Source organism: Lissotriton vulgaris, chromosome 2_1 (assembly GCF_964263255.1).
Source record: "Lissotriton vulgaris chromosome 2_1, aLisVul1.2, whole genome shotgun sequence".
Classification (NCBI taxonomy): domain Eukaryota; kingdom Metazoa; phylum Chordata; class Amphibia; order Caudata; family Salamandridae; genus Lissotriton; species Lissotriton vulgaris.
Genome location: NC_141687.1, coordinates 768987543 through 769014346, shown reverse-complemented (window position 1 = coordinate 769014346; position 26804 = coordinate 768987543). Strand labels below are relative to the sequence as shown.

The 26804-nt window shown below is 43.0% G+C and overlaps 1 protein-coding gene across 1 annotated transcript in view; it reads right to left on the bottom strand.

The window, feature by feature from the left end:
- Nucleotides 1–26804, bottom strand: part of MYO3B (myosin IIIB) — a 1488954-nt gene that overhangs the window by 1212613 nt on the left and 249537 nt on the right. The window contains exon 4 of the mRNA XM_086956107.1: nt 869–985. Coding sequence (XP_086812233.1) covers nt 869–985 — 117 coding nt within the window. The remainder of the gene's footprint in view (nt 1–868; nt 986–26804) is intronic.

Genomic DNA, 26804 nt, shown 5'->3' with positions numbered 1-26804 from the left:
CTCCCACTCTCGCTGATCTCTTGTCACTCTCTATTTTTCCTTCAATTATTTCCTTCACTTCTTTACCTCTTTGACCCTATTCTCGCTATTTTTCTCTCTCTCTGCTTCTTTTCTGAGTGTGCCTGTTGCAATAAAGATTAGGGAGTTGGAACATAAGATATAGGTGGCCTTAGACCTTCAAAACATTCTCAAGTGGCTTTAGCTCTCAGCAAAATGACTGATTAGATAACTGGTGTGTCTGGCCCTACAAGGGAAGGTATCAGGACCCAAATTGTGAATGGTAGCTAGCAATAAGGCATGGTCAAGAAGCCCCAGAGTGAGGAGGAGGTTATATTACTGAGCCAACATTCCACTTTCAAACTCCAAGTAAGACAGGTAAGGGAAGAAGATGAAACCATATGGCCAATGTGAAGCCTGGGACAGAATCAATACCTCTGTTTTGCTGTGTTTCAAGGGGATCTCCAGGACCCAACAGTAACATATCTACGCTCTGCAATATATTGTTTTATTGAGGGTGCTATGTGCTATGACACCCAGATAGAGATGGTTATCATCTGCATATTAAAGGAAAGAGCATTGCAACAATTCTATTAGGTCACTCTGACACTGCATAAAAGGTCTAAAACCCATCGGTCATGACCAAGAATCGCAGTGAAACGCTAATGACAATTTGAGTGGAAACGCCATGCTGCATCCTTTTGTTACAGGAACGTATAGCCATGTAAGTTCAATTCATCAGGTCTTGATCACTAACCCAAGCTGATAGAGCACTCTCTATTAGTTAGAGATAAATATTAATAACACAAAAATACTTATAGAGTATGGTTTACCAACAACTTTATTGTGAATACTTTAAAGGAGTTCTTACCTGTGGGGAGTATATACTGAGATTTTGGAAGGGGTTTAAGGCAATTAGAATATCTCCAACATAGGTATACATTTGTAGGTCACTAAAGCGGGTCTGCAGCTGACGTATAATTGTGTCCTAAAACAGAATTTAGAAGTCAAAACTCAGATTATCATGTTAATTGAACATTTTTTTCAGGTACAAAGTAAGCACAGTACATGGCTCTTAGTAATAGATACTTGCTTTAATATAAATGTTACTGATCTGACTTCATGCAAGAACCTATGTAAAACCTGTATTTGTAAAGAGCATTGTAGGAAATTACTTATTAGTTGTGTGGCCAGCACAAGTAACAGGTCCACAATTCTACTTACTGGGAACCAAGCACCCCATTGTAGCGCTTGACTTTCTCAGAATAGTTAAGCAGAGAAGTCCATGGCCTAGTCAGGGGAATTGGTATGGGATACTGATCACTATACGCTGGCATGCAATATTAACACTCAATAAATGATTATCCAGTCAGTGTTTTTTTCATAAGCAAAAGGAACAGTACATTTACCAAACAGACACTACTAAATACTAAGCAGTAATGTGCAAATATGTACAGAGGCAGATGGAAAATACCGTAGGTGACATTACAAAATAACCTTCGACCCCCTAAAGGGGAATTGCAAACATATAAAGCAAGTCTACTGGCTTGGTCAAAGGTTCAAGATCAACAAACCACATGTTAATGACATCACTTTGTACGTAAAGCATATTCACTGTGATCAATAATCATTGTCAACATGATTACCTCAACAAAGCATTTAAAATGGGCAAAACATCTCTGTGTATTTATTAATAAACTTTCCAATTACGTAAAGGCAATCATAAGAGCAGGTGATAGAGGGCATCACATTTTGATTACATTTCATGGGAGGTATGTCAGTACAACGCGATCTTTTAGATCGCGGTACTTGACAACGCGGGCATTACAACGCAAGTTGTTACAACGACTTGCGTTGGAGGGCGCGGATTTTGGAATATTATAATTTTATATTCCAACACCAGTCTACGTAACAGTAGGGAAGGTGTTGAAATATAAAATTACAACATTCCTTGTCCAACAGTGCCATCCAGCGCAAGTCGTAGTAACGACTTGCGTTGTAATGGCATCGTTGTAAAGGCACTGTGGTGTAAACACCGAGTTGTAAACGATGTTCACCCATTTCATGCAACCGTAGACTTAGAAACATGAGAGCGCTGTACAACATATATTATCTTACAACAACTTTGGGCCACAATAAATAAAACCATAAAGTGAGCCTTAGAGCACAGCACTTTCTAGCTGTAGATCAAAATCTCTAGCCTTGGGAGTGCTTTCAAACAGTGCAAAACCGTGGAGGGGCCCTGTACTCATGACCCCTGCAGACAAAGGATCACAACATTATATTAAAAAAATTATGGGGGGAGCTGCTGCGTTTATGTAGCCCTGTGCTTCTTTTATCACGTTGATGGAACCTCTGCCATCTTGGGGCCACCACAAGGAGAAAAAGTGTGCCAATCAAAAGGCCCACATGGCATTATGAGGCACTCCTGCCTGGAGCAGTGTATCCGAAAAGCAACTTTCCTGCTGTGCCAGGGAAACCTGTTGCTTTTTCCTTCTGGCGTGCGTCTTTCTAAGTTTGGGAACTGCCCAGTCCCAAAGGACCACACCTGCATGCCTCCTTTGTTGGGGGCAGCCAGAGAGTCCACCCCTGGCTGGCCCGCATTTCACCATGCGACCGTAGGAACCAGCATCTTCCCTCTCCGTGCCACTCCTGCAGAGAGGCTGCAACCTTCTGAGGTGGCCGCTCTGTTTCCCCCAGTCACAGGCACGGGTGCAAAGCAACAGCCATTGTGTGGAGCATGATGGTGCTCCCCCTATCCTGCTTGGGAATGCGACCAGGGAGGGGATCCCAGTCACCTTTGTAATATAAACGGTCCAGGAGATGGGGTCCCCAGGCCAGTAGAGAATCCGGGGAAGGGGGTCCACGCACTCCCCTCCCATAGGAAATAAATCCTGCACCGACCCCAGAGCCGTGGCCACCCCAGGGGTAAAAGGTGAAACAGCAGCAGAGCCTCACACGCTTTGTGATGAGAAAAGGTCAAAGTTCGCCAGATTTTAAAAAAACATAGCTTGGGCCCTGTTGGGCTGATTTTGATGATCCTTGGCTGCTTTTACCCCTGGCAGGGAGCTCTAGTCACCAGAGACAGCTTTAGCAGACTTCCTAACCTCCAAAGCAGTATATTCCTCAAAGAGCTGGTTCTCCTGGCTTCCTTCACCAGCCTGCCTCCAAGTATTTGTCTCTTGCCGCAGACGTCCCAGGATGTTTCCCAACTTGTTCTCAGGGGAGTAAGGGGACCAGCCTCACTGGCCCTGGGGAAACTCATTAGTCCTGGGATCAACTGCAGCAGAGTTCTTAGTCTTTTGTGGGTCTCAGGGGTACTTCCTGCCAGTTGTCCATAACGGCCCCATGGTCTAGCAGCAAAGTGCAGAGAAATTCTTCAAACAAGTGAGAGTCCCACCCTTGCTCAAGATTTTTTAAAGAGGAGTGGAAGCTTCCAGAAGCCAGGCACCACTGGTCAATCCTAGGGTTCCATGCCACCTCTTCACCCCTCTCCCAACCCTCCTGCACAGCATGCTGGGACAGTTAACATTTGCATCATTCAGGAGTCACTAGTCACATCTCCTCTGGAGACCTCAGCTTTGCACCTCACTGACATCACTACCAGGGCCCACTCCTATGTTGGCTCCAGAGGTCTGGGCTCCCTCCTTTGTTCAGTGGGCTTCGGCAGGCCCATCCCTGGTACAGTATGACAGCTGATTGATTTATGCAGATCCTTCTGCCCCACTCCTTTTCTCTTCAGCAGCTGAGTGAAGCACTGTTAATTGTTCCCTTTGTGTGGGGAGACCTTTGTTCCTGCTGCTAAAGAGAAATGGTGTGGTCTCTGATCTTGAGCTGAGCCAGAGAAATATGATTCTGGAAGGCCCATAAATTGTACAGATGTCTTTTTGGAGCTTGCAGAATTGATTTTCACACACAGGTTACACCCCCCATTTGATATGTTACTGGTCTCCGTAGGCCAAAGGGAAGCAAAACTGCACTTTATGGCAATTTTCTCCCTCCATGTATAATAAAGTGTCACTACAAGCAAAACAGTAAATCACACTGGTTCTCCCAAATAGAGTACACAAACATTATGAGGCCTGTGTAGAGAATATGGACCACCAGGTAAGGTAGGGTGTAAGAATACTTTATTTGAACAACCTTGTAGGATGCAGGTAATACATGTCCACACAAGTACCTTCCCAGCTCCAACTCTCCACAGCATTGCAACCCTTCACCTTAAGAATGAAGAACCTACATAAAATTCTACTATTCACATTCTGCAAGAAACACATCTACATTATGCATGACACACAACCCAATTGCTACACGTCGCTTCCCTTTAATAAAACAAAATAATATATATTTAAAAAACTAACAAAGAATAATAATAATATTCCACAACTAAAATGTTGATACATTTACATACTACTATCAAAATCATCTACATTCTTAGGTTTCTTGATACTTCTACCACAAGTGCTTGTTCTAATATCACCCTTCTCTTCACTCCTTAATGCACTATTTACCTCAGATGTAGTTCACTGACTTCCATGACTTTCATCCTCTCTTAAATGAACATTTCAGTTCTCATACTCATTATAATGTTCTTCAATTATGATCTCTTCTCGTGCCACAACAAGGATGGTACACAACCATCAAAACTTGTATACAAAACCATTCTCAGTCCTGTTCTTCGTGTTCTTCGTGTCCTTCAAATGACCAACATCATAGCTTGCCAATGCTGAACGACTCATATGATAAATACTGCCATCATTCACTTCCACAGTATTGCTCATTACTTTCACAATTTGTTTAGGAGCACTCAACTTCTTCCTTGAGTAACCTTCCTAACTGACTTAACTCTGGCCCATTGGCACACCATCATAGTCATCTCACATACTCCATGTTTGGAATCAAATTATGACTTTCTCTTCTCCGGAGATGCTAGAATGCATTTTCTCACTTCCTCCACATTCCAAGCAATTTTTTTGTTGCTTCATCTAACCAGGATTTGCTATGGAATGCAGTAAAGATCCTCTCATCAATCTAAACAGATTGTCCCCCACTGAATAATGGGGAGTCACCCTATTGGTACACACCATTTTTCACAATTCTGCATCGCCAACTTTCTTTCACTGATTACTTAATTGCAAATTTCCCTTAATCAATCTGTTCGCTCTCTCCACAACACCATTTCCCAGAGAACAATATAATGCTGTGAATCTGTGCTCAATGCCTGAACATTTAACAAAGTTCTTCATTTCTTCAGATCTGAATTGTTCACACCATTACCTGTTAAAATGGATGCTGAAACACTCTCTCTCCAAAAATGTTTTCCAAGAATGTAATCACAGTGCCAGTGTCTACTTTGTCAACCACTTCCAACTCCAACCACCTTTCAAACAAATCGATTAATACCACATAACATTTACTTACAGGACCCATCACCCCATGTAATCGGTCTCATGAAATCCAGTGTCACTTCCTCCGTGGTAAGTTGGGACACCCTAAGGAACCCATAGGAGGGTTCAAGGTTTTCTGAAATTTTTCAGAACTCTCACACTCCACACAGGATCTTAAGAACCTTTCTTTTTCTATATCTACTCTAGGTCACCAGTATAACGCCTTCACATTATGTTTTGTTCCTCCGTTTCCTGAATGTAATTCATGGTAAATTGAAACAATTTAGTCTCTGATGGCACCAGGTTGTATAATTTTGTCGCCCCTCAATACAAACATGTCATCAACATTCAGTTAATCTCAGACTTCCCAATACACTTTCGTTTCACCTAAGAGCTACTCTTTCACAAATGTTCCCCATTCCTTTACACCATATTCTTTAACACTCCTTATGGTATCATCTTTGTCATATGCTTCCATCCACTCATCCTTCTGCCAATTTTTTACCTCAGTCACCATGAAAATCCCTGCAACACAAAAAGCCTTCTAGGGATACAGGTCAATTTTCCTGAGAGGCAAAGACATTCTGCTCAGGAAATCTGCAGTTACTTTTTCAGTACCAGGTACATATTGGACTTCATATAAGAATTCTTGTAAAAGTATGAATAATCTTGCAAATCTTGAAGAGGCTCTAGACAACCCTTCTGTTGTTAAAAGCTTAGTCAATGGTTTTTGACCCGCTCGTACTACAAATTTCCTTCCCCATAAGGATTTCCTAAAATGTTCTAGTGACAACACACACACTAACGTTTCTCTCTCTATTACAGATAACGTCTCCTCTGTGGGCAAAAGAGACTGAGAAGCAAAATCTATTACAATTTCTTTCTTAAATTCACTCTTTTAGGTGAGTACGCTCCCCAGACATTTTCCACTGGAATCTGTGGTAACAAATGTTTCTGCTGTGGGCTCAAAACCTTGAAATGTAGCTGCTTTGCTAATTATCTGTTTGATTCCAAAAACAACCTCTGACATACACTGGACCATTCAAATCTGCTTTTGTTTCTCCACAAGCCATGCATATCATGCGCTTTCTCTGAAAAATTCTCTCTACGAATTTAGAATAAAAGTTCACCAAACCCCAAAAAAGACCAAAGTTCAACCTTGGATTTGGTTCCCAGCTCCAACTCCCCACAATATTTCCCATTTCTGCATGACATGCAACCCCATTACTACAGCCTACACAAGGTCAATATCTAATCCTGAAGAGCCCTCTCTGCGCAAGTCTACCTGTATGCAGTTACCGAGCCGTGCATGACAGTAGTCTCCCATAGACATCACACACACGTGTGCGCACGTGGTCATGTGCAACCAGTCAAGTGCCCCTTACCCTTGCTGCATTGCAGCGACCGTATTTTTAAGGGAGAACACTGAGGGTAAACATACACCGTCCATTTGCCAAAGCAATTACCATGGATGAGATACATGTAGTGAAACTCACCACAGTAAAAAGTCCAAAACCAGGGGATCCCAAAAGCAAAAGATCCAGGCGTACTGAATGACCGGAAACCAATTGCACAAGCATGTTGACCTAGAAGAGCATCTCAGCACTGATTAACATATTCTTGTCTAACTCAAGCGTGCTCATTACATAAAGCTCAGAATGTTTACCTAAGTGGACTCGATGGTATTGAAAGAGGTGATCATGAGATCAAACCCAGGTCCCATCAGCGTAAGCATTAGTCCACTGAGCCACCAGACCCAGCAAGCAATCCATTTATGTTTCTAGGAACTAACTGTGCTAACTCAACATTACGGATGGCATGAAACACATAAGAGGGTTCTCAAATGATACGAACATTTTGATTCAACCCAGCTAGTAACTTGAAATTTACAGTCAGAGGAGTTAGAGTGCAGAATGGAACAGTGCTCCTTTTTATTAACTCTTCTGTAACTGTGCTAGTCTTTAGGAAGTGTGTGATTTAATCGCCATGCAGGAAACTGCCTTTAAAAATGGAAGTCCTCGTGCATCCCAAAGTTATGATCTGTCCAACAAAAAGGTTGTAATTGATCCAAAGATACTGAGAGAAAAAAGTGTCAGCGGAACATGCATGCACTCAAATGCTTTGAGTAGTGCAACAAGACGTCATTTGATATAACAAAATAAAAAAATAAACATAGCTCAAAAAAACACAAATCTTTGTGTAGCTTGGATAATTCGCCTTAGTTTATGTAGTGGAAAGGGCTACAGTCTTGTGTCTTTCAAACATTCACAAACCTGGGTAAGAGGGCCACCCTGAGAAGAGCCTATGCACCTCTGAACAGATTAACCTCATTAATCTCACTAAGCAGCAGTTCCAGCATGTCTGTCAACCATCACCTAACAGACAAACTGAAGTCAGAAGGTGCCTCAATAAGAAAGTAATTAATGCAAACAGGATGATGGTGCGCTATCACTTTTCCATATATTAAAAGAAAATATATAGAAACAAAACCGATCACAAATGTGTGTAAACTGAGCCACTGGAATTCTGTGGCAGGGGACAACCAAATAATGCAACAGGGCTAAAACAATTATGTAGCAAGAAAGACTAATTAAATTGCATAAAGTAGCATTTTTATGGCAGTAGTATCTTATTTTATTGCCTTTTTAGGGTTGAGCCTGCAAAAGCATGCGCTAGCACATATGTCTCGCTTGCGAGACACTCTTGCATACAGAAAAGAGTTTGCAGTCGGCTTGTTGCTTCAAATTTGTTGCCTTTCATGGCACTCTTTTTTACAGTATCGTAATTCATCAAGGCAGGTCTAACATCATTTCCATTCCTCTCTGTGGAGTAGCAACCAAGCACTGAGTTGTGCCCTGTAAACAGAAGGCGCGTGACTGACTAAAACGTGCCCAGCAGGACAAACAAAATTGTAAAGATTCATTTTCGATAGTTGAATTATTTTTTTGGCCAAGTCATCTTTTTTCACTTTGCACTCGTATCGTATTCAAAAACTATATTCGATACATAAAATGAATCATAAAAGTATTGAACATACAAATCATCTTGCCTTTAGAAGAAAAAATTAAGAACACATTTATACCAATAGTTTTAAAAGACTAATTTGAAAACACAATTATACAAATAATTTTTTTTAAAAAGACATGATGATGACAATGACAGAGAATCCAAATAAGCTTTACAGTATAAGATTTTATGAAATTTCTATACATGTGGTGCTACCCATAATTCTTCCTAATCTTTAGTGAGATTCTGATAAAATTTAACATTGCACAACAGATTTCCACAGAAGATAGTGATGACAAATATTCATAACCTTCCTTGTAAGTGCAAGGTTGCCTACCCTTCAAGATTGGTTTGATAAACCGGAGTCTTGGCTCTTTGTACAAGGAGCAAAAAAGGACCAGGTGTAAGGTACTCTGCCTATCCCTGTTGTTACAGGGACAAGGGGGCAGTCTCTCACCCCAACCCCCTTGTTTAGGAAAAGCAAGTAAAAAGTGGAGAATCTCCAGTCTAAACTTTGCACTCATTTTTTCTTTTGCTTTTGCTCGTGGGTGCTGTTCTCAAAAGAAGAGTATTATCTCATTGTGGAGTGACATTGTTTCGCTCTTATGTGTAATTTCTGATTCATGCTTTAACAGAAAGGGCCCGATTACGATCTTGCTAGGAAAGCCCTTTGTATGGCTCAGATCCAGAGGGTTTTCAGAGCGAGACGTGTTTGGGAGTCCGAATGAGCGAGTACGATGCATCCATATGCTTATGATCTCTGTTCGCTCGTACTCCTATTGAATTCTACGGGAGCCTGTATACTGACATGTACACAGGCTCCCATAGCAAAAAGGGGTTTGTGGGGAAAAGCCACACTTCAATCTGCCCGACTCTAATACACCCTACTCCAATCCATCCCAAGTCTGCCCCATTCCAGTATTCCCCACTCCAATCCAAAACAGTCTTCCCCACTCCAATCTACCCCACTGAAATCCAAAACCATCTGCCCACTCCAAACCACCCACCCCAATCCACCCACACTCCAATCCAGTCCACCTCGCCCCAATTCACCCATTCCATCCTAAATCGCCTCACTCCAATCCAATCCACCCCACTCCAATCCAATCCTTCTCATCCCGATCCAATCCACCCCACTCAAGTCTAATCCACCCTACTCCAATCGAAAACAATCCACCCCACTCCAATTCAAAACAACCTGCCCCACCCTAACCCAAACAATCTGCCCAACTCCAATCCAAAACAATTTGCCCAACTCAAATCTGCCCCAATCCAATACAAAACAATCTGCCTCACTCCAATCTGTCTCACTCCAATCCAAAACATTTTGCCCAACTCAAATCTGCCCCACTCCAATCCAAAACAATCTGCTCCACTCTAATCTGCCCCTCTCCAATCAAAAACAATGTGCCCCACACCAATCTAAAACAATCTGCCCCACTCAAATCTGCCACACCCCAATCCAAAACAATCTGCCTCACTCCAATCAAAAACAATCTGCCCCATTCTAATCTGCCCCTCTCCAATACAAAACAATCTGCCTCACTCCAATCTGTCTCACTCCAATCCAAAACAATTTGCCCAACTCAAATCTGCCCCACTCCAATCCAAAACAATCTGTTCCACTCTAATCTGCCCCTCTCCAATCCAAAACAATGTGCCCCACTCCAATCTAAAACATTCTGCCCCACTCAAATCTGCCCCACCCCAATCCAAAACAATCTGCCTCACTCCAATCAAAACCAAACTGCCCCTTTCCAATACAAAACAATCAGCCTCACTCCTATCTGCCTCACTCCAATCCAAAACAATTTGCCAAACTCAGATCTGCCCCACTCCAATCCAAAACAATCTGCCCCACTCCAATATGCCCCACTCCATATCAAAACTATCAGTCAGAACCCAGCCCAATCCACCTCACCCCAATCCAATCCACCCCACTCTAGTCCACCCCAATCCAAAACAATCCACCCCACACCAATCCAATTCACCTCAATCCAGGCAAATCCAATCTACCCCACTCCAATCCCCACCACCCCGATCCAATCCACTCCATCCCACACCACTCTAATACACCCTACCACAATTCAATCCACATCAATACAATCCACCCCACACCAATCCAGTTCATCCCATCCCAATCCAATCCACCTCAATCCAATACAATCCAACTCACTGCAATCCAGTCTACTCCACTCCAATCCACCCCATTCCACCCCACACCAATCCAACACATCCCACTCAAATTCACTCTACTCCATTCCACCCCACTTCATCCCAGCCCACTCTGGTCCATCTCACCTCACTCCAGTCCACCCCACTCCAATCCACTCTGCTCCAATCTAATGCTTACCACTCTAATCCACCCCACCCCACTCCAGTCCACACAACCCAATCTAATCCACCCCATTTCAATCCACCCCACTACAATCTTATTCACCCCATCCAGTCCACCCCACTCCAATCCAACCAACCCCACTGCAGTTCAATCCATCCCACTCTTCTCCAACCCATCCACCCTACCCCTATACAATCCACCCCACCCCAGTTCAGTCCACCTGACTCAATACAATCCAGCCAGCTCACCACACTCCAATTCACCCCACTCCAATCCATTCCACTCCAGTCCAACCCACCTCACTACAATCCACGCCACTCCAATCCACCATACTCCAATCCAATCCACCCCACTCCAATTCCATCCAACCCCCTCAAATGCAGTCCAATCCACCCCTTCACTCTGATTCTCCCCATTCCAAACCCTCCTACTCTAATCCAATCTACTCCATCCCAATCCATCCCATCCCACCCCACTCCAATCCACCACACCCCATTTCAATCAACCCCTCACCACTACACTCCAGCCCACACACTCCAATCCACCCCACTCCACTCAATCCCACCTACTCTACCCCAATCCAATCCAATCCACCACAATCTACTCCAGTTCAATCCACCCAACAACCTGAATGCACTCCAACCCATTTCTCCCTACTCCACCCCACTCCACTCTACGCCACGCACTCTATGCAGCTGCCCTTTACAACAGTCTCTGCCACTGAAACCCAATTAACTATACTCCTCTCTACTCAACTCTAAGACACTCTACTCCCCATCTCCTCTACTCCACTCTCGACACTCCACTTCAACAAATCCAATCTACAACACTCTACTCCCCCCCCCCGTCCACTCTAGGACATCCCATGCCACTAACTTTTAGCCATGTTGAACAGCATCCACACTGGTGTACAACATTGGAAAACCACATTGCCAATAGCTCTTGTGAGACCTAGTGGTTTTGTCCATGCTTGTTTAAACGTTAACATTGTCTCAACAAAGGTTTTACCCTAATTGTACTAGACTAGTTTAACACCCAAAATTCAACAATAAGCAACAGAACGATGACCAGTCAACCTTTTGTTTTCCGAAATCCTTTTAAAAGTTTTAAGTTAAAAGACAGCTTGACCCAGATTGGCTTCAATCGCGGTGGCCAACTAAATTTTAATAAATGCAGCAGCACAGCCAATGGCTGCCACAGTCGGGACATAGCAGCTTTAGCAATGCTTGTTTATACTGAATACTCCAAAAGGTGAACAGCTGGGTTCAATATCTACATGCATATGTGCTTTACTTGATTGTACTATGAGTCAGCTCTTTTAATTAAAAGATGGGGATAATACAGAAACCTCCATACACAGAAAACACACATTAACTTTATACGCTTTAGTGTTGGAACATACACCATGTTTGATTAAAAGTGAGTGTCCCTATTCGTTATGTGAAAGAAGCGCACATTTGAAATTATAGCGTTAGCTGCAAATCAGTTGTAATTACATTTTAATCATATATTTTACATTGAACTTGAATGCGGTCCAAGTGTACATGGATGATGCATTACATTTCGTTTACCACAATGTATAAGTAATACAGAATTGAGGAACTGAGTGTGGAGCGAATAAAGGAAATTCAATCTCCATCCAAATAGCAGCAAACTTCCTGGACTCACAAGTACGTTTATACTTTTATGGAATTACATTCAACTTTTAAAAAGGGTAGACAAGCAGTGTCACACACTTCTATATGTAGAGAATTTCTGAAAATAGATTGACAATGTTAAGGACTTCCATCGATTCAAAAGAAAAGATTGCCCAAAACTGAAAAGGTAAAAGAGAACCGCCTATTTTCTATTCAATTTGCCTAAGGTAATACACTTTTCCACGGAAAGTGGCCCTGCACTCAGATTATTTTGCCGGGGTGTTCAAAAAGACGCACAGTGCAGACTCACACAATGCTTCCTCTTACCCGACAGCTTCTTATCAGCTTTCCCAAGCAGTCATTTATAAAAGAGCTTGGAAACGGACTGATGCCAAAAGCTGCGATGGGTTTGAGCATTGTCATCTTAGACTGTTCCAGACACTAAATAGTGGGCGCAAGGTCAGCTGTGACCATCGGGTATCTCGGGCCAGGACTGAAGGCCCGCATCCTTACTCACCACAGGGCTCCCTCCAGACAGGACGCACCACTGCCATCTGAATCCTGCTGCTCCACTTTTAGCTTCCGGTAGTCTCCTGACCAAGCAACCCAGCTATGAACATTCCACCTCTCGCAACGCATTATGAGTCATGACCAATTATGAACAATCAGTTAGTTATGATGACCAATGGAGTAAACGTTCTATCATGACGTTCCTGCAGTCAGCCTTTGCCCCGCACTCGTCACCCAACCTTAGGCAGCTAAAACATCTCTTGCGTAACTCAAGACGCATTTACTTTTTCATGCGGTGTAGCCTACTCATTTAGTGGCAGACAGACTGAATTACATTCTGTGTTTATCTACTTCAAACGTCACCGAAATTTATTATTAAAGCGGCGAAAGGAAAGATCGTATATTTGTGTGTTACATTGAAAAACGCTTTCCCAAATAACGAGATGTTAACAAGAAATACTTTTCTTGAAATGTTATTAGACAACTCCTTAATGTAAGACCCTGATGTTTGGTGGGGTGATACCGAATGCCATGTATGTTACTCTACTGGGATCTGATGAGGATTGATGTGCAGAGTATCTGTCAGGAAGAACGTGATTGGCTAGCGTTGCCTGTGGCGTGAGAAGGTAGAAGCCTTCTAGAGTAAATGGCTTGCTGAAAACATGGACACAAGCTCCATGGACTATGGGTCTCTTGTTTGACGTCTCGCCTCTGGGCTCTTCATTTTTTGGAACATAGGGAGCACAGGTGTTGTGAGTAGGTTGGGGGCCAATGCCTAATTGTAGGACCTCTGTATAAGCGAAGTATTTCATGTATGACAAATTCCTTGTTTTAGTCAATAAAAGCCATAACAGAGTATATACACAGGGGCGGGGCTCTTTAAACAAATAAAAGCAGTTGTTCTTAATGCTGATTCCTGCCTCATTACTGCCAGTGATCAAGAGCTCGAGGGAGCTCGAAACGCGTTTGGCTGTTGGATGGAATGCAGCCTGTCCACCTAACTGCTGCCTGCAATGTGATGTGCGGTAACTCCATGCTTCCATGCTGTGAGCGGCATCTCTAGAGGGCAACCTTGTTTTTATATATATATATATTCAATGAAAAAACCATTGGTTTTAGGCCATATATAGTTAGGAATTAGCATTTACAAAACCTTATTTTACTCGCATAAAACCATTGAAATTCCATATATAGTTAGAAGCGCTAACTATATATCGCGCACCCGCAATCCACTGCTGATGATGTCACATATTACATCATTCATGACATGGTCAGTGACATCACTGATGACATCACTGATGACATCTCAAATGACATCACTGATGACATCACTGATCACAACATCCAGTGATTGTATGTGTCTGTAAAGTTTAAATATGTTTTACATATTGAAGAATGAGTGGATGTATAAGTGTCTGGATGAAGAATTTAGTAGGTGCATGACTGACTGTATGAAAGAGTGATTAAATGTGTCTCACTGAGTGCATGGGTTAGTGACTAAACTGTCTTAATTTGTGCATCAGTATGTTTGTTGTTGTGTAAGCTGCTGCATGTGTTGATCAGTAGCTATAAGAGTGGCCATATGGGTTATTGATTGGTTGCCCAAGTATTTGAATGGGAGGCTGAGTGTGTGTGTGGGTGGCTGGGAGGTGCGTGACTCTGTGCATAGATGTGTAAGCAGTTGATTCACTAGGAGTATGAGTTCAAGAGTGCATGTGGAAACAGCTATATGGGCGGTTGACTGTGCATGGGTGTGTTGGTGAGTGAATGGATTTCTCATTGCTACATGTGCAAGTAAGTACGTATGTAAAACACAATACATGTGAGAGTTGAGATATATAAATAACTGAACATAAGAGCCAGTGAATGTGTGAGTGGCTGTATCGATCACTGTGAGCTTGTATCAGGGATTATATAAGAGAGTAAATATGTGTTATTATATGTTTGAATAAGTAAGATGTGTATAACTGTATAGTTGAGGAAATGGAGGTGTGATTGATTCTTTGCATGACTGACTAGGTGTGTGAGTAACTCCATGGATGAGTGACAGTCTGTGAGTGTCTGTTTATACTGAGTGTATGTAAGGTTATATTAGAGTCTGAAGAGGTTCATTGTATTATCACATGAGTGATGTGATCAGTGATGACAAATGAGATGTCATCAGTGATGTCATTTGAGTTGTCATCAGTGATGTCATCAGTGATGTCATTTGAGATGTCATCAGTGATGTCATTTGAGTTGTCATCAGTGATGTCATCAGTGATGTCATTTGAGATGTCATCAGTGATGTCATCAGTGATGTCACTGACCATGTCATGAATGATGTAATATGTGACATCATCAGCAGTGGATTGCGGGTGCGCGATATATAGTTAGCGCTTCTAACTATATATGGAATTTCAATGGTTTTATGCGAGTAAAATAAGGTTTTGTAAATGCTAATTCCTAACTATATATGGCCTAAAACCAATGGTTTTTTCATTGAATTTTCAAGGTTTTGTAAATGCAAATTCCTAACTATATATCCACTATAACCTATGGTTTTTTCTGTGAATTTCATTGGTTTTTTAATAGCAAATATGAAAAGCTTTAAAATGTCAAGTACGTGATAGATAAAAACATTTTCGTATTTATGCACGCTGATGTGCTTTGAACGCTGCACCCCCCCCCCCTCCCCTCTTTTGTCTTAGTAGTACTCTCTCTTTGCAGATACTGAAGGGTAGTTAACGCAGGCCTTTACCCCCGTTGTAATCCGTCGTGCCTCCTTGTCTCTCCATTTGATTGATTGTTGTCCAAGCATTTACTGTTTTAGAATTGGTTCTCTTTGGATCATTCTCTATTTACAAACAAGCACAAAGTCGCAATACTCTGTTTAGTCTTTGCAGATAGTGAAAAATCGTGTAAAAAAATAAAAGTAATCGAGCAAAATCAGTAGGCCACTAATTGGATCTCTTTTTGACCTCGCTAAAATAGAAATATTAGGAACAACCCTTCATGAGAAATACGAAAATAGTGAGATGAACTGAGCTCCACACCATGAGGGCTGCAAGACAGCTCGGCTCCATCACCCATCCCGCACAAAATAACGACAAACCCTATGCAAATATTAAAAATATAGACAACACACCAGCAAAGAAACAGGGTAAAACATTTTATTAAAAAACTATTTACATAACGTTGGTTTATAAGATGATGTCAGTAGTGGACCGATGTGTGAATAGATCGAAAACAGCACAAGGCTCCAAGATCCGGATGGCAAGCTCCTGGATGTTGGGTGCCATAGTTTAGAGTTCTGAATTTCAGCCTTTTTCAATGCCTGTGCTTTGTTGAATCAAAATGGCGGCTTGACACAAAGCTGACTCAAGCGTTGCTACTGATGCTATGCAGACCAAAACTGGTTTTCAGTTTGTACATTTTTCTAGATTTTTCAATCCAAGTTTGGTTGACTTTGTAGAACGATGGCTTCAGATTTTCAACATACGGTGTGGTGGCGCTGACTGGGAGGGGGCGCTTCGCTCCTGCCCCCTCCCCAAGTAAGATTTTCATACGTGAAAGTACGTTAATGGTTTTGGTCCCTGAGATGCTTCGATGTCACTGCCATTCTCAAATAGCATAAGTTCTGGATGTTGGGTGCCATAGTTAAGAGTTCTGAGCATTGCTTGTAACACTGTCTGAAGCTTATTTCCACCTACTGCAGCTTCACTATTCTCAAAGTAAGTGAGTGTCGTTTGTGGACCTGACTGCATTAGAAAACAATGTGATATGTTACCTTCCTAAACAGCTTGACGGAGGCCCCTGAGGGGCGGTGTGATGGCCATGGACTCGGAGAAGACGCTTGGCTCCGACACCCTCCCCAAGTCTTATAGCACTGGTGTAGCCTGAGATCGCCCCCGACATAGGTGGCCGGCTCCCGGGATCCGGCGGAACTTTTTGCCTTTTGATGACTCTTCAATTCTGGACCTTGTCCCACAATCCGTTTGACCTGAAGACAAGCTGTAGTGGGGCGCCCCTTTATCGTTTTAGTTGCCATTCCGCCCGCTTTTGCTACACTGTGCCTCTTCCGCCATTCAGCTGTTTACCGCCCGCTCTTGCGACTACAGCGTCTCGCTCACCATGTAGTTGAGTTGCGCCCGCTCTTGCGGTGCAGCGATAGGCGGCTGCCACAGGACTCTCAAAATGGCGGCCGGCTCTTCGGTTTTGGGCCTGGTCCACTAAAATGGCCCTGGGACACCTTGGAACTCGGACGCTTCCCTGATAGGGCTTGGGTCCCATTCTCGAAAAGCGTCCCCTCAGCCGTGAAGATTCTACAAAAGTCTTGGGGGCCTCCGCCTCCCGCAGGCTTCTGGTGGGGAGCGGCTGCCATGATTGCTCGTGGAATGGCCACGACGGAGCTACGAGATGGTAGTGGTCTCATGCTGACGCCAGCTTTAGTCTGAAACATCCAGAAACACTATAGACTACCAATTCGATCAGTTCCGGTAGCGCCCCAACATGACCCGGAAGAGAAGAACTTGCCCTCCCCTCTTTGACTGATGGTTCTTGTTGCCTGTCCCCTCTGTTGACATTTAACAGAACTTTTTGGACTGCTGAAAGGGGTTGTGTTCTGAACGCTGGTTGGTGGAGACATTTAGACTATATTCTTGACCTACGTTGTCGCGTAATGCGTTTTATGACACGCCGCGTTAGCGCACCCGGAAGTGATCCGAGGCGCGGCGCGCAGCGCGTAACGTAAGCATAACAGGTCATGTGACTTGTTAATAAAACTTTTCATTGGTTCATTTTACTTTTGTTAATTTAATGATGAAAAGCTTGGTCATATGACCTAAAAATTACGCTTTTTATTATTTTCGAACAATATTTTTTTTTCAAACATATGTTATAATATTCCAGGCTAATGTACTTTCCCGGAAAATTTACAACTGTCTTGCAAGTAAAATATATTCCTTTTTCGAGAAAAAGGGCGTTTCTTCCTTCCATGACGGAGCCGTTGAGTAAAAGAGATTCGGCCTGCTGTCTTAGTCGCCGATACGCCTGATTATCAGATTCTTATCGATCACTTTATGTTGCAGACATGAAAAACACAACTGCCCTTGACCATTTATCTTTACTGCGTTCCTACATATTATACCTTTTATCCGTCATGTAATTGGACTGCTTTATTTCACTTGCCTTTTACTGATTCGAAAACAGTGACTAAAAGTAAAAACTTTACCAATGTAAATACTACTACCGTGTTTTGTTTTAAAAACCTTTATTGTGAAAATGTCAGTATACAAATACGGGCCTATAACCACGTGGGCCGGCCACGGAGCAAACTGAAATCGTATATGATGAGGAGACATTTACACTGTAGAGGAACGTAACGAGCGGGCCATTAGGTTGCAAGAACTAAGGTGTCTAACAGTTGCGGAATCGGTGGACATACATTTTGTAATTAAAATAGAACAGGGCCACTTACAATAACATTTTCTAGATATACATTTGCGGGCAAGGAGTTACGAGTCCCATTTATACCGGCGCCATTTTGGGCGAGGCCGGGCAGGTCCAAGATATAGTCAAAATGTCTCCACCAACCATCGGCCAGACCAGAACCCCTTTCGGCCCTTTATGCTACAAGATGGTGTCTTCCATTCAGAAAATATTGTTGGCAGCATTTTGAAAGGAAACAGAAACAGCCGTTCTCCTAGTGAGTTTCACATTGTTACATTTAGGAAGAATGTTGAAGAGTAGTATGTGGAAAATCTGAAGCCATTCGTCTACAAACTCTCAATCAGACTTGGATGGAAAAAAAAAACCTGAAGAATGTACAAACTGAAAACCAATTTTTGTCTGTATAGCACCAACAGTAACGCTTGAGTCAGCTTTGTGTCAAGCCGCCATTTTCATTCAATCAATAGCGTCCCCCTGCACACATTCAGGGACCTGGTCGTGTCTTCAGATGAAACGGATTGTAGGAAAAGAAGCAGAAAGGAAAAGGAAAAAAGTTCCGCCGGACCTAGTGAAGCTGCAGCAGGTGCAAATAAGCTTCAGACAGTCTTACAAGCACTGCTCAGAACTCTCAACTGAGGCACTCAACATCCAGGACTTGCCATTCGGATCTTGGCGCCTTGTGCTGGTTCCGACCTATTCACACATCGGTCCACTACTGACATCACCTCATAAGCCAACGGGGCACCCCACGCCGACTTTCGGCGCAGCATTGTAGGATGGCCACACCAGTGCGGCAACTTGCTGGACACAACATCGGGGCCATCCAGATCTCGGCGCGTTCGACTCACTGTACCGCAACAGTGACCGCAACTCAGCTGGACACGCCGTCTTTCGGCGCAGCATTGTAGGATGGCCACACCAGTGCGGCAATTTGCTGGACACCACCTCGGTGCCATCCGGATCTCGGCGCGTTCGAGTCACTGTACCGCAACAGTGACCGCAATTCAGCTGGACACGCCGTCTTTCGGCGCAGCATTGTAGGATGGCCACACCAGTGCGGCAATTTGCTGGACACCACCTCGGTGCCATCCGGATCTCGGCGCGTTCGAGTCACTGTACCGCAACAGTGACCGCAACTCAGCTGGACACGCCGTCTTTCGGCGCAGCATTGTAGGATGGCCACACCAGTGCGGCAATTTGCTGGACACCACCTCGGTGCCATCCGGATCTCGGCGCGTTCGAGTCACTGTACCGCAACAGTGACCGCAACTCAGCTGGACACGCCGTCTTTCGGCGCAGCATTGTAGGATGGCCACACCAGTGCGGCAATTTGCTGGACACCACCTCGGTACCATCCGGATCTCGGCCCGTTGTGCTGCCTTCGGCCTATTCGCACATCGGTCGCTACTGACGCCGCCTCACGTGCCAACAGATTTTCTACGCTTTTTGTAGCCCTATGCCGCATAACAGGTCATGTGACTTGTTTATAAAACTTTTCATTGGTTCATTTTACTTTTGGTTTCCTAAAGATGGAAGGCTTGGTCATATGACCTAAAAATAACACTTTTCATTGGTTTAGAACATTTTTTTTTCCCAAACGATGAAAGCCCCACCTTGTTTCTGGATCATTCAGACTGAAGCTGGCGTCAGCATGAGAGCACCACCATCTCGTGGCTCCGTCGTGGTCATTCCGCAAGCAATCATGGCAGCCGCTCCCCACCGGAAGCCTGCGGGAGTCGGGGGCCCCCAAGACTTTTGTACAATCTTCACGGCTGAGGGGACGCTTTTCGAGAATGGAGCCCAAGCCCTAGCAGGCAAGCGTCCGAGTTCCAAAGTGTCCCAGGGCCATTTCAGTGGACCAGGCCTAAAACCGAGGAGCCGTCCGCCATTTTAAGAGCCATGTGGCAGCCGCCTATCGCTGCACTGCAAGAGTGGGAGCAACTCAACAACATGGTGAGCGAGACGCTGTAGCCGCAAGAGCGGGCGCAACTCAGCTAGATGGCCGCCACCTGGGGAGGCCCGTTCACGCCGCCTCCCCCACGCCCCCCCCGGGCCGCCGCACGCCAATTTTCGGAGCAGCATTGTAGGATACCAAAACCAGTGCAGCAGTTTACTGGACATCACCTGGGTGCCTGTCGTACATGTTGTGTCAGCCATGTGACACTGGACACAGACCGCTACTGACGAGGCCTCCCCCCGCACCACCCGGGACGCCCCACGCTGTTTTTCTGTGCTGCATTGTAGGATCCCTAAACCAGTGCGGCACCCAGGCGACATCACCTGGGTGCCGTCCAGAACTCTGCACGTTGTGCTGCCTTGGGACTATTCGCACAAAAGACAGCTTCTAACCATTGTTGCTTTTTGTGTTGAGAAATGTTTAAATGTTTTTAGTTTTTGTTCCGTTCGTTAAAGTTAATAGTTAATAAAGTTTTATAACCTTACTTTGTTGGAGTGTTATCTATTTTTTTAAAAACGGGTGAATGGGGCCTTGAATCGGGTTATTGTCATGTGTGGGCTTTGGAAGTGTGCTGCTGCAGGATCGGACATTTCAAACTCAAATGCACGTTCTTTTTCTTACCTTTCCGAAGCATGGAGCGCAATAGCAAGCAGAGAAAGGGTGATGCACGTGTTGAACACTACCTGACCTGGCAAGTTGCTGGCAGTGCCCCCCCGCCCGCTCCTGAAAGAGGGCACACACACACACCGCCGCTCCGAGTACTTCACAAATCTTTAAAAGACCATGCGCTTGTTCATGAGGCTTAAATGGTTTATCACCTCTTCTAGAACCCCTGCATCGACCCTCTGACGTTTCCTGGAAAAATTACCATGTAACACAATACCAAGCCCTGTCAGCTGAAACCCCCAAGGAATCGTGGGGCATATTATCAAGGGGGTTTATCTCCGCTTTTTTGGCTTTAAAAGCCTTGAAAGCGGAGATAAAATTATCTCCCTATTACCAAGCTGTCGCTAACACCAGTTAGTGACAGCTAAAAGGAGATAGTGACCATCTTGGGCCCCGCTTTGCATGTCAGTGATACTTATCACTAATGACATGCAAAGTGGCGTGCCAAGATGTTAGCGACTGGAAACAGTCCCTAACATCGCTACCTTCTATTACCAACTTTTGGAGATATTCGCGCTAAGCGCGAATATCTCCAAAATCTAACACCTGCCCTGAGCAGTTCTTAGCCATGTTATCCAATGGGAGGTGGATAACATGGCTAAGAGCATTTGCTCGATAATACATGAATATCGCTGACTTTTCTGCGATAATAGCAAGGTTTATCTGCGATAAAAATCGCCGATGTACGGCGATAATTTTTGTCTCTAAACAAGTTAGAGACAAAAATTATCGCTAGTTGTTCGTAATATGCCCCCGGGTTTTTGCTTGCAGAAATCGGGAGGCGGGAGACTAGCACTGAAATCAGTAGTCACACGCCTGAATCGGGAGGATTGGCATGTCTGAATTCTCTACAGCTGGGGCCATAAACTACATCCGCAGGGTTAGGTGATAGCCTGGGACCAGCCTGGCATCTAAAATGGCTGCCGTGCACGACAAAATTGTGGCATTGGAAAAAAGGCAAGATGGCGCAGCCGCTGGAAGAGATGTATCAACATATATCAGCCTCCTCAGCCACCCTCAGGAAACATAGGGGATTAGGATACGTCTCCCGCACCCCCTTATACCTAGTACTTTAATTAACGAAGCACAAAATGGCGAATTCCCGTTTCGCTACCAGTTTGCGGCCCAGTTCGCGGCCCGTGAAGCGCTTCTACCGTGAAAAATCTTTTTTTTTTTATTTTCCCCACGGGACCCTTTAATAACCCCAACAACATTCCTAGGGGGTCAAGAGGGGGATACCTTGCCCCCTTTCATTAAATTCCCCCTTAGTTTTTCACCTTTTCTTCTCTCTCGATCCTACCGAGAGACAAGATGGCGGCCGCTCCAGACTGTCACGCAGCAAAAAAAAAAAAAAGCTCACGCACAGCCGCTGGAAGAGATGTATCAACATATATCAGCCTCCTCAGCCACCCTCAGGAAACATAGGGGATTAGGATACGTCTCCCGCACCCACTTATACCTAGTAATTTAATTAACGAAGCACAAAATGGCGAATTCCCGTTTCGCTACCAGTTTGCGGCCCAGTTCGCGGCCCGTGAAGCGCTTCTACCGTGAAAAATCATTTTTTTTTTATTTTCCCCACGGGACCCTTTAATAACCCCAACAACATTCCTAGGGGGTCAAGAGGGGGATACCTTGCCCCCTTTCATTAAATTCCCCTTTCGTTTTTCACCTCTTCTTCTCTCTCGATCCTACCGAGAGACAAGATGGCGGCCGCTCCGGACTGTTTAGAATGTTGACAGACACCGGAGAGCCAATCAGCTTTCTGCGCGCAAAGTTCCGATAAGCGAAAAGTAAGCGGACCGGATCGCTGCCCGGAGCGCTGTTACAGATATATATCTTGATTTAAACGTTAATTTCTCAAAATCCACTGAAGCACATATATTGAGACCTAGCAAAGGCACATCGGGCTAACAGTCCCTACAATTTTGCCAAGTTTCGTGCAAATCCATTCAGCCGTTCGAGCTAAAAGTGAGTCCAACCGCCCTATGGAAAACTCAATGCAAAAAACGCGTTTTGGGACCCCCCTTTTTTCTCAGCCCCCCCTTGACGAAACCCCACCAGCCGATTCCGTCCACAAACGCCAAAGTTATTAGACATAGAATTTTCAGAAATCCCATAGGGAAAAAATCCTAACTATATATACCTACTGGCTATCGCCAGTAGGTAATATACCTACATATATATATATATATATATATATATATATATATATATATATATATATATATATATATATATATATATATATATATATATATATATATATATAATATATATATAGATAGATCCGTACAGTAAGATTAAACACTTGTATGAAAATAACAAGGTGAAAGGATAATTAATGAGATGGTTCAATAGCTAAAAGAAAACATTATCAGCTAAAAGACGTTGGGGCATATTACCAAGCAATGGCGATAATTATCGCTATTGCTTGGTTAGAGACAAAAATGTATCGCCGACCTGCGGCGATTTTTATCGCAGATAAACCTTGGTATTACCAAGGTTTATCGCAAATGCGATAAAAATCGGCCGCAATGCATGAATATCGCTGAAAAGTCAGCGATATTCAGGCATTACCGAGCTAATGCTCTTAGCCATGTTATCCACCTCCCATTGGATAACATGGCTAAGAACTGCTCAGGGCAGGTGTTAGCTTTTGGAGATATTCGCGCTTAGCGTGAATATCTCCAAAAGTTGGTAATAGGAGATAGCGATGTTAGCGACTGTTTCCAGTCGCTAACATCTTGGCACGCCCACTTTGCATGTCATTAGTGATAAATTTCTCTGACATGCAAAGCGGGGCCCAAGATGGTCGCTATCTCCTACTAGCTGTCGCTAACTGGTGTTGATGTTCCATGGTCTCTTATGTAAGCTGAAACAGATATGTTGTTTTTAAAAACTATTTTTGAAATCAATTAAATTTCTGAATATGTCCTGCTAGAGCTTCATAGGTTGTTTGGGGTCATACACCTTTTTTGGGAAATTATTAACATGCCTATGTAACTCCCATAATCAAAATCTAAATTTGCCAACCGCAGGTGGGAGCGTATTTACAAGAAATTTGCACCATGAAGAACGTAAAATAGCATAATAGACACTCAAATGCCTTATAAATATGACCCAAAACAACTTATGAAGCACTAGCAGTGCATATTTCCAGAAATGTAATGGTTTTCAAATAATGACTTATTTCATTGGTAGGCCTTCACATGTATTTTCTCCTTGGTTTTTTTCAGTGAAAATCTTATCTGCAACCATGTGTTGGCCTCACCTCAAATAAACAAAACAGGTGATGGACCGAATGTGGATCAATGACACACATTCACCCCAGTCCAAAGATCTGGGCCTATACAAACCTTTAGATAGGCTACATCTTATCGTCATCCTGAATTAATCATTTAAAATATTAGGGAGAGATTTATGATTGTTCTATGCCTGTTTTGTACCATTGAGTGTCATTTTTGTGATGCAGTGCTGGTGCAAAAGATTTGCTATGTTAAATAATTAGTAGGGCATTAAGTTTTAGATGACTGTTATTCATTTACTGTTTGGTAATAGTGGTTAATAACATTTTTTATTATATTTTTCCACAGATTCAACTGCAGATTCTTTCATAGTTTGGAAAATGCCTACAAAAAATAGAATTAGAAAGGCTAGAAAACGTCAAAGACAGCAGGATGATGTTTTATTGCAGCAGTCCTCTTCCCCAAATACTTGTCAAAACACCAAGAAAGGTCCGGGTAAGAGCACGAAATCATTCTTAAGAAATATTTGTAGTAAAAAAAGTATTTCTCCAAAAAATGTTTCAGTCCACAAAAAGAAAAGCAATTTAAATGGAAAGGAGAGACCCATCAAAAATGTTACTGGTAGAGGAAGAGATAACTCTGTGCATGATAGTAGAAGGAAACAACAGTTTAGGGACATTCGACATCGAATGTTCCGTAACAGGATAATAGTTAATTTATTGAAAAATATTTAAAAAAAAGGCCAACAGAAAGCGGCATTTTATAAGAAGAAGAAAAATGTAGAGAAAATTATTGATCATGCTTTTGAAATTAAGCAAAAGTTGTTTATTTTGGTAATCAATAGAATTAGGAAACTAAGCAAGGTAATTTCTGATTTCAAAACAAAAAGTAGATGGAAGAGAGTAGTAAATCGTACTAACTTTTGTGAAGTTTTTTCCGGAGAATGGATGCATAGTTCAAGTTGTGAGGCATTTTTTAATGAGGAGAGTTATTTTCAGGATAATGATTTGGTGTTTGCAGTTGACACCAGTGGTCGAGCTTATGAAGTGAAGGATGGTTGTCCAGTTGAAAAAGAACAACTTGTGACAACAGAGACAGAAGAGGCGCTAAGTGATGAGGTTTTAGGAAGACGTCCTAAGGGTCCTGTGTACATTTGGAAGTGTAGTTCTATTTGCAGTGTGCGACAGGTTTCCATCAATTTGCTTTGTGATTTTATACGGACATTTAATAAGAAAAGTTTGAAGCAGAAAATGAAGTTGTTGCAAGATTTAGATCCTTGCAGAGTGAGACAAATGACAGGTTTGCGTGGTCATTCACTGGCTTGTCTTTCCAGGAGAGTATGCCAGAGTGTTTTTCATCATTTCAGGATGCTAGCAGTGCATCATAATAAAGTGAGAAAATTAGTGAGAATGTTGTATTATGCTAAGAGTCCAGTAATTATGCTTAAACAATTATGTGCTGCTCTTTTGCATGGTTCTGAAATAGATGTGAAGAATATTTGTGAAGAAATTGAGTTTTGTTACTTTGGTAGTAGAGATGAGAATGTTCAAATTGACCCAGAAGTAGAGGGTTATGTTGAAGATAATATACAGGTTTCTAGTTCAGATAATTTTCAGAAGGAAATTGCCACGTTTCAGATGAAATCAAGTGAGAGGCCTAATTTCACTTGTGTATGTTGTCGACGCACTTATTATAAGAATCAGACTAAGTTAGTGGATTTATATGCAAAAACTGAAAGGGAAAATAATAGTGAATGGAAGGATTTTGCCACATACTTGATGGTAGAAAATTGTTTTGATTTGGGAGTGGACCAACGTGTGTGTACTTATTGTTGTAAAAAATTAAATCAAAACCAGATGCCTGCTAGGGCAGTTCATAATAATCTGGAATTGGTTGAGATTCCTTCAGAATTGAAGGATTTAAATACTTATGAATCTATTTTGATTCAAAGTATCCATCCCTTTCAGGCTATTGTAAGAATGGAGCCAAAGACAGGGAAGTTGCCTCCAGCAGATTTACAGAGAGGATTAAAGGGAAGAGTTGTTTATTTGCCTCTAGATTTGAACAAAAACATTAACACAATTGGAGTAGAAAAAGTGGAAGAGGAACCTTTGGTTATCTTGGTTAATGGGGTTCCGACAAAGAATAAGAAAATATGGCAAGATTTAGTGGATGTTAGGAAAGTCAAAAAGGCAACATTGTATTTGAAGAAAAATAATAAGTACTATAAGAATGTATATGTTGCAGAAGAGGAAGTAAGTGATGAAGAGGATAGCGATTTGTGTGCTGGCCAAATTGAGAAAGTAGAGGCCTCTAAAAGTGAAGAAATATATGAACATTATAGTGTTCATCCTTTGCATTCCAAGGAAGTCTTGGGGAATGCTATTGAGTTGTTTCAAATGAAACAAGCCAAAGGGAGTCCCATTAGTGTTTGGGAGGAAAGTTTGGAAGCTCGGTGTTTCCCACAGCTATTTCCAACAGGTCAAGGAGGAAGATATGATGAGCGACCTCATCAAATTCCTGCGTCTGAATACCGGACTTTACGATTGTATGCAGAAGATCCTAGGTTTCGTCAATGCATTCCCTATTTGTTTCATCTCCTGTTTGAAAGCGATCTGTCTGGACTGT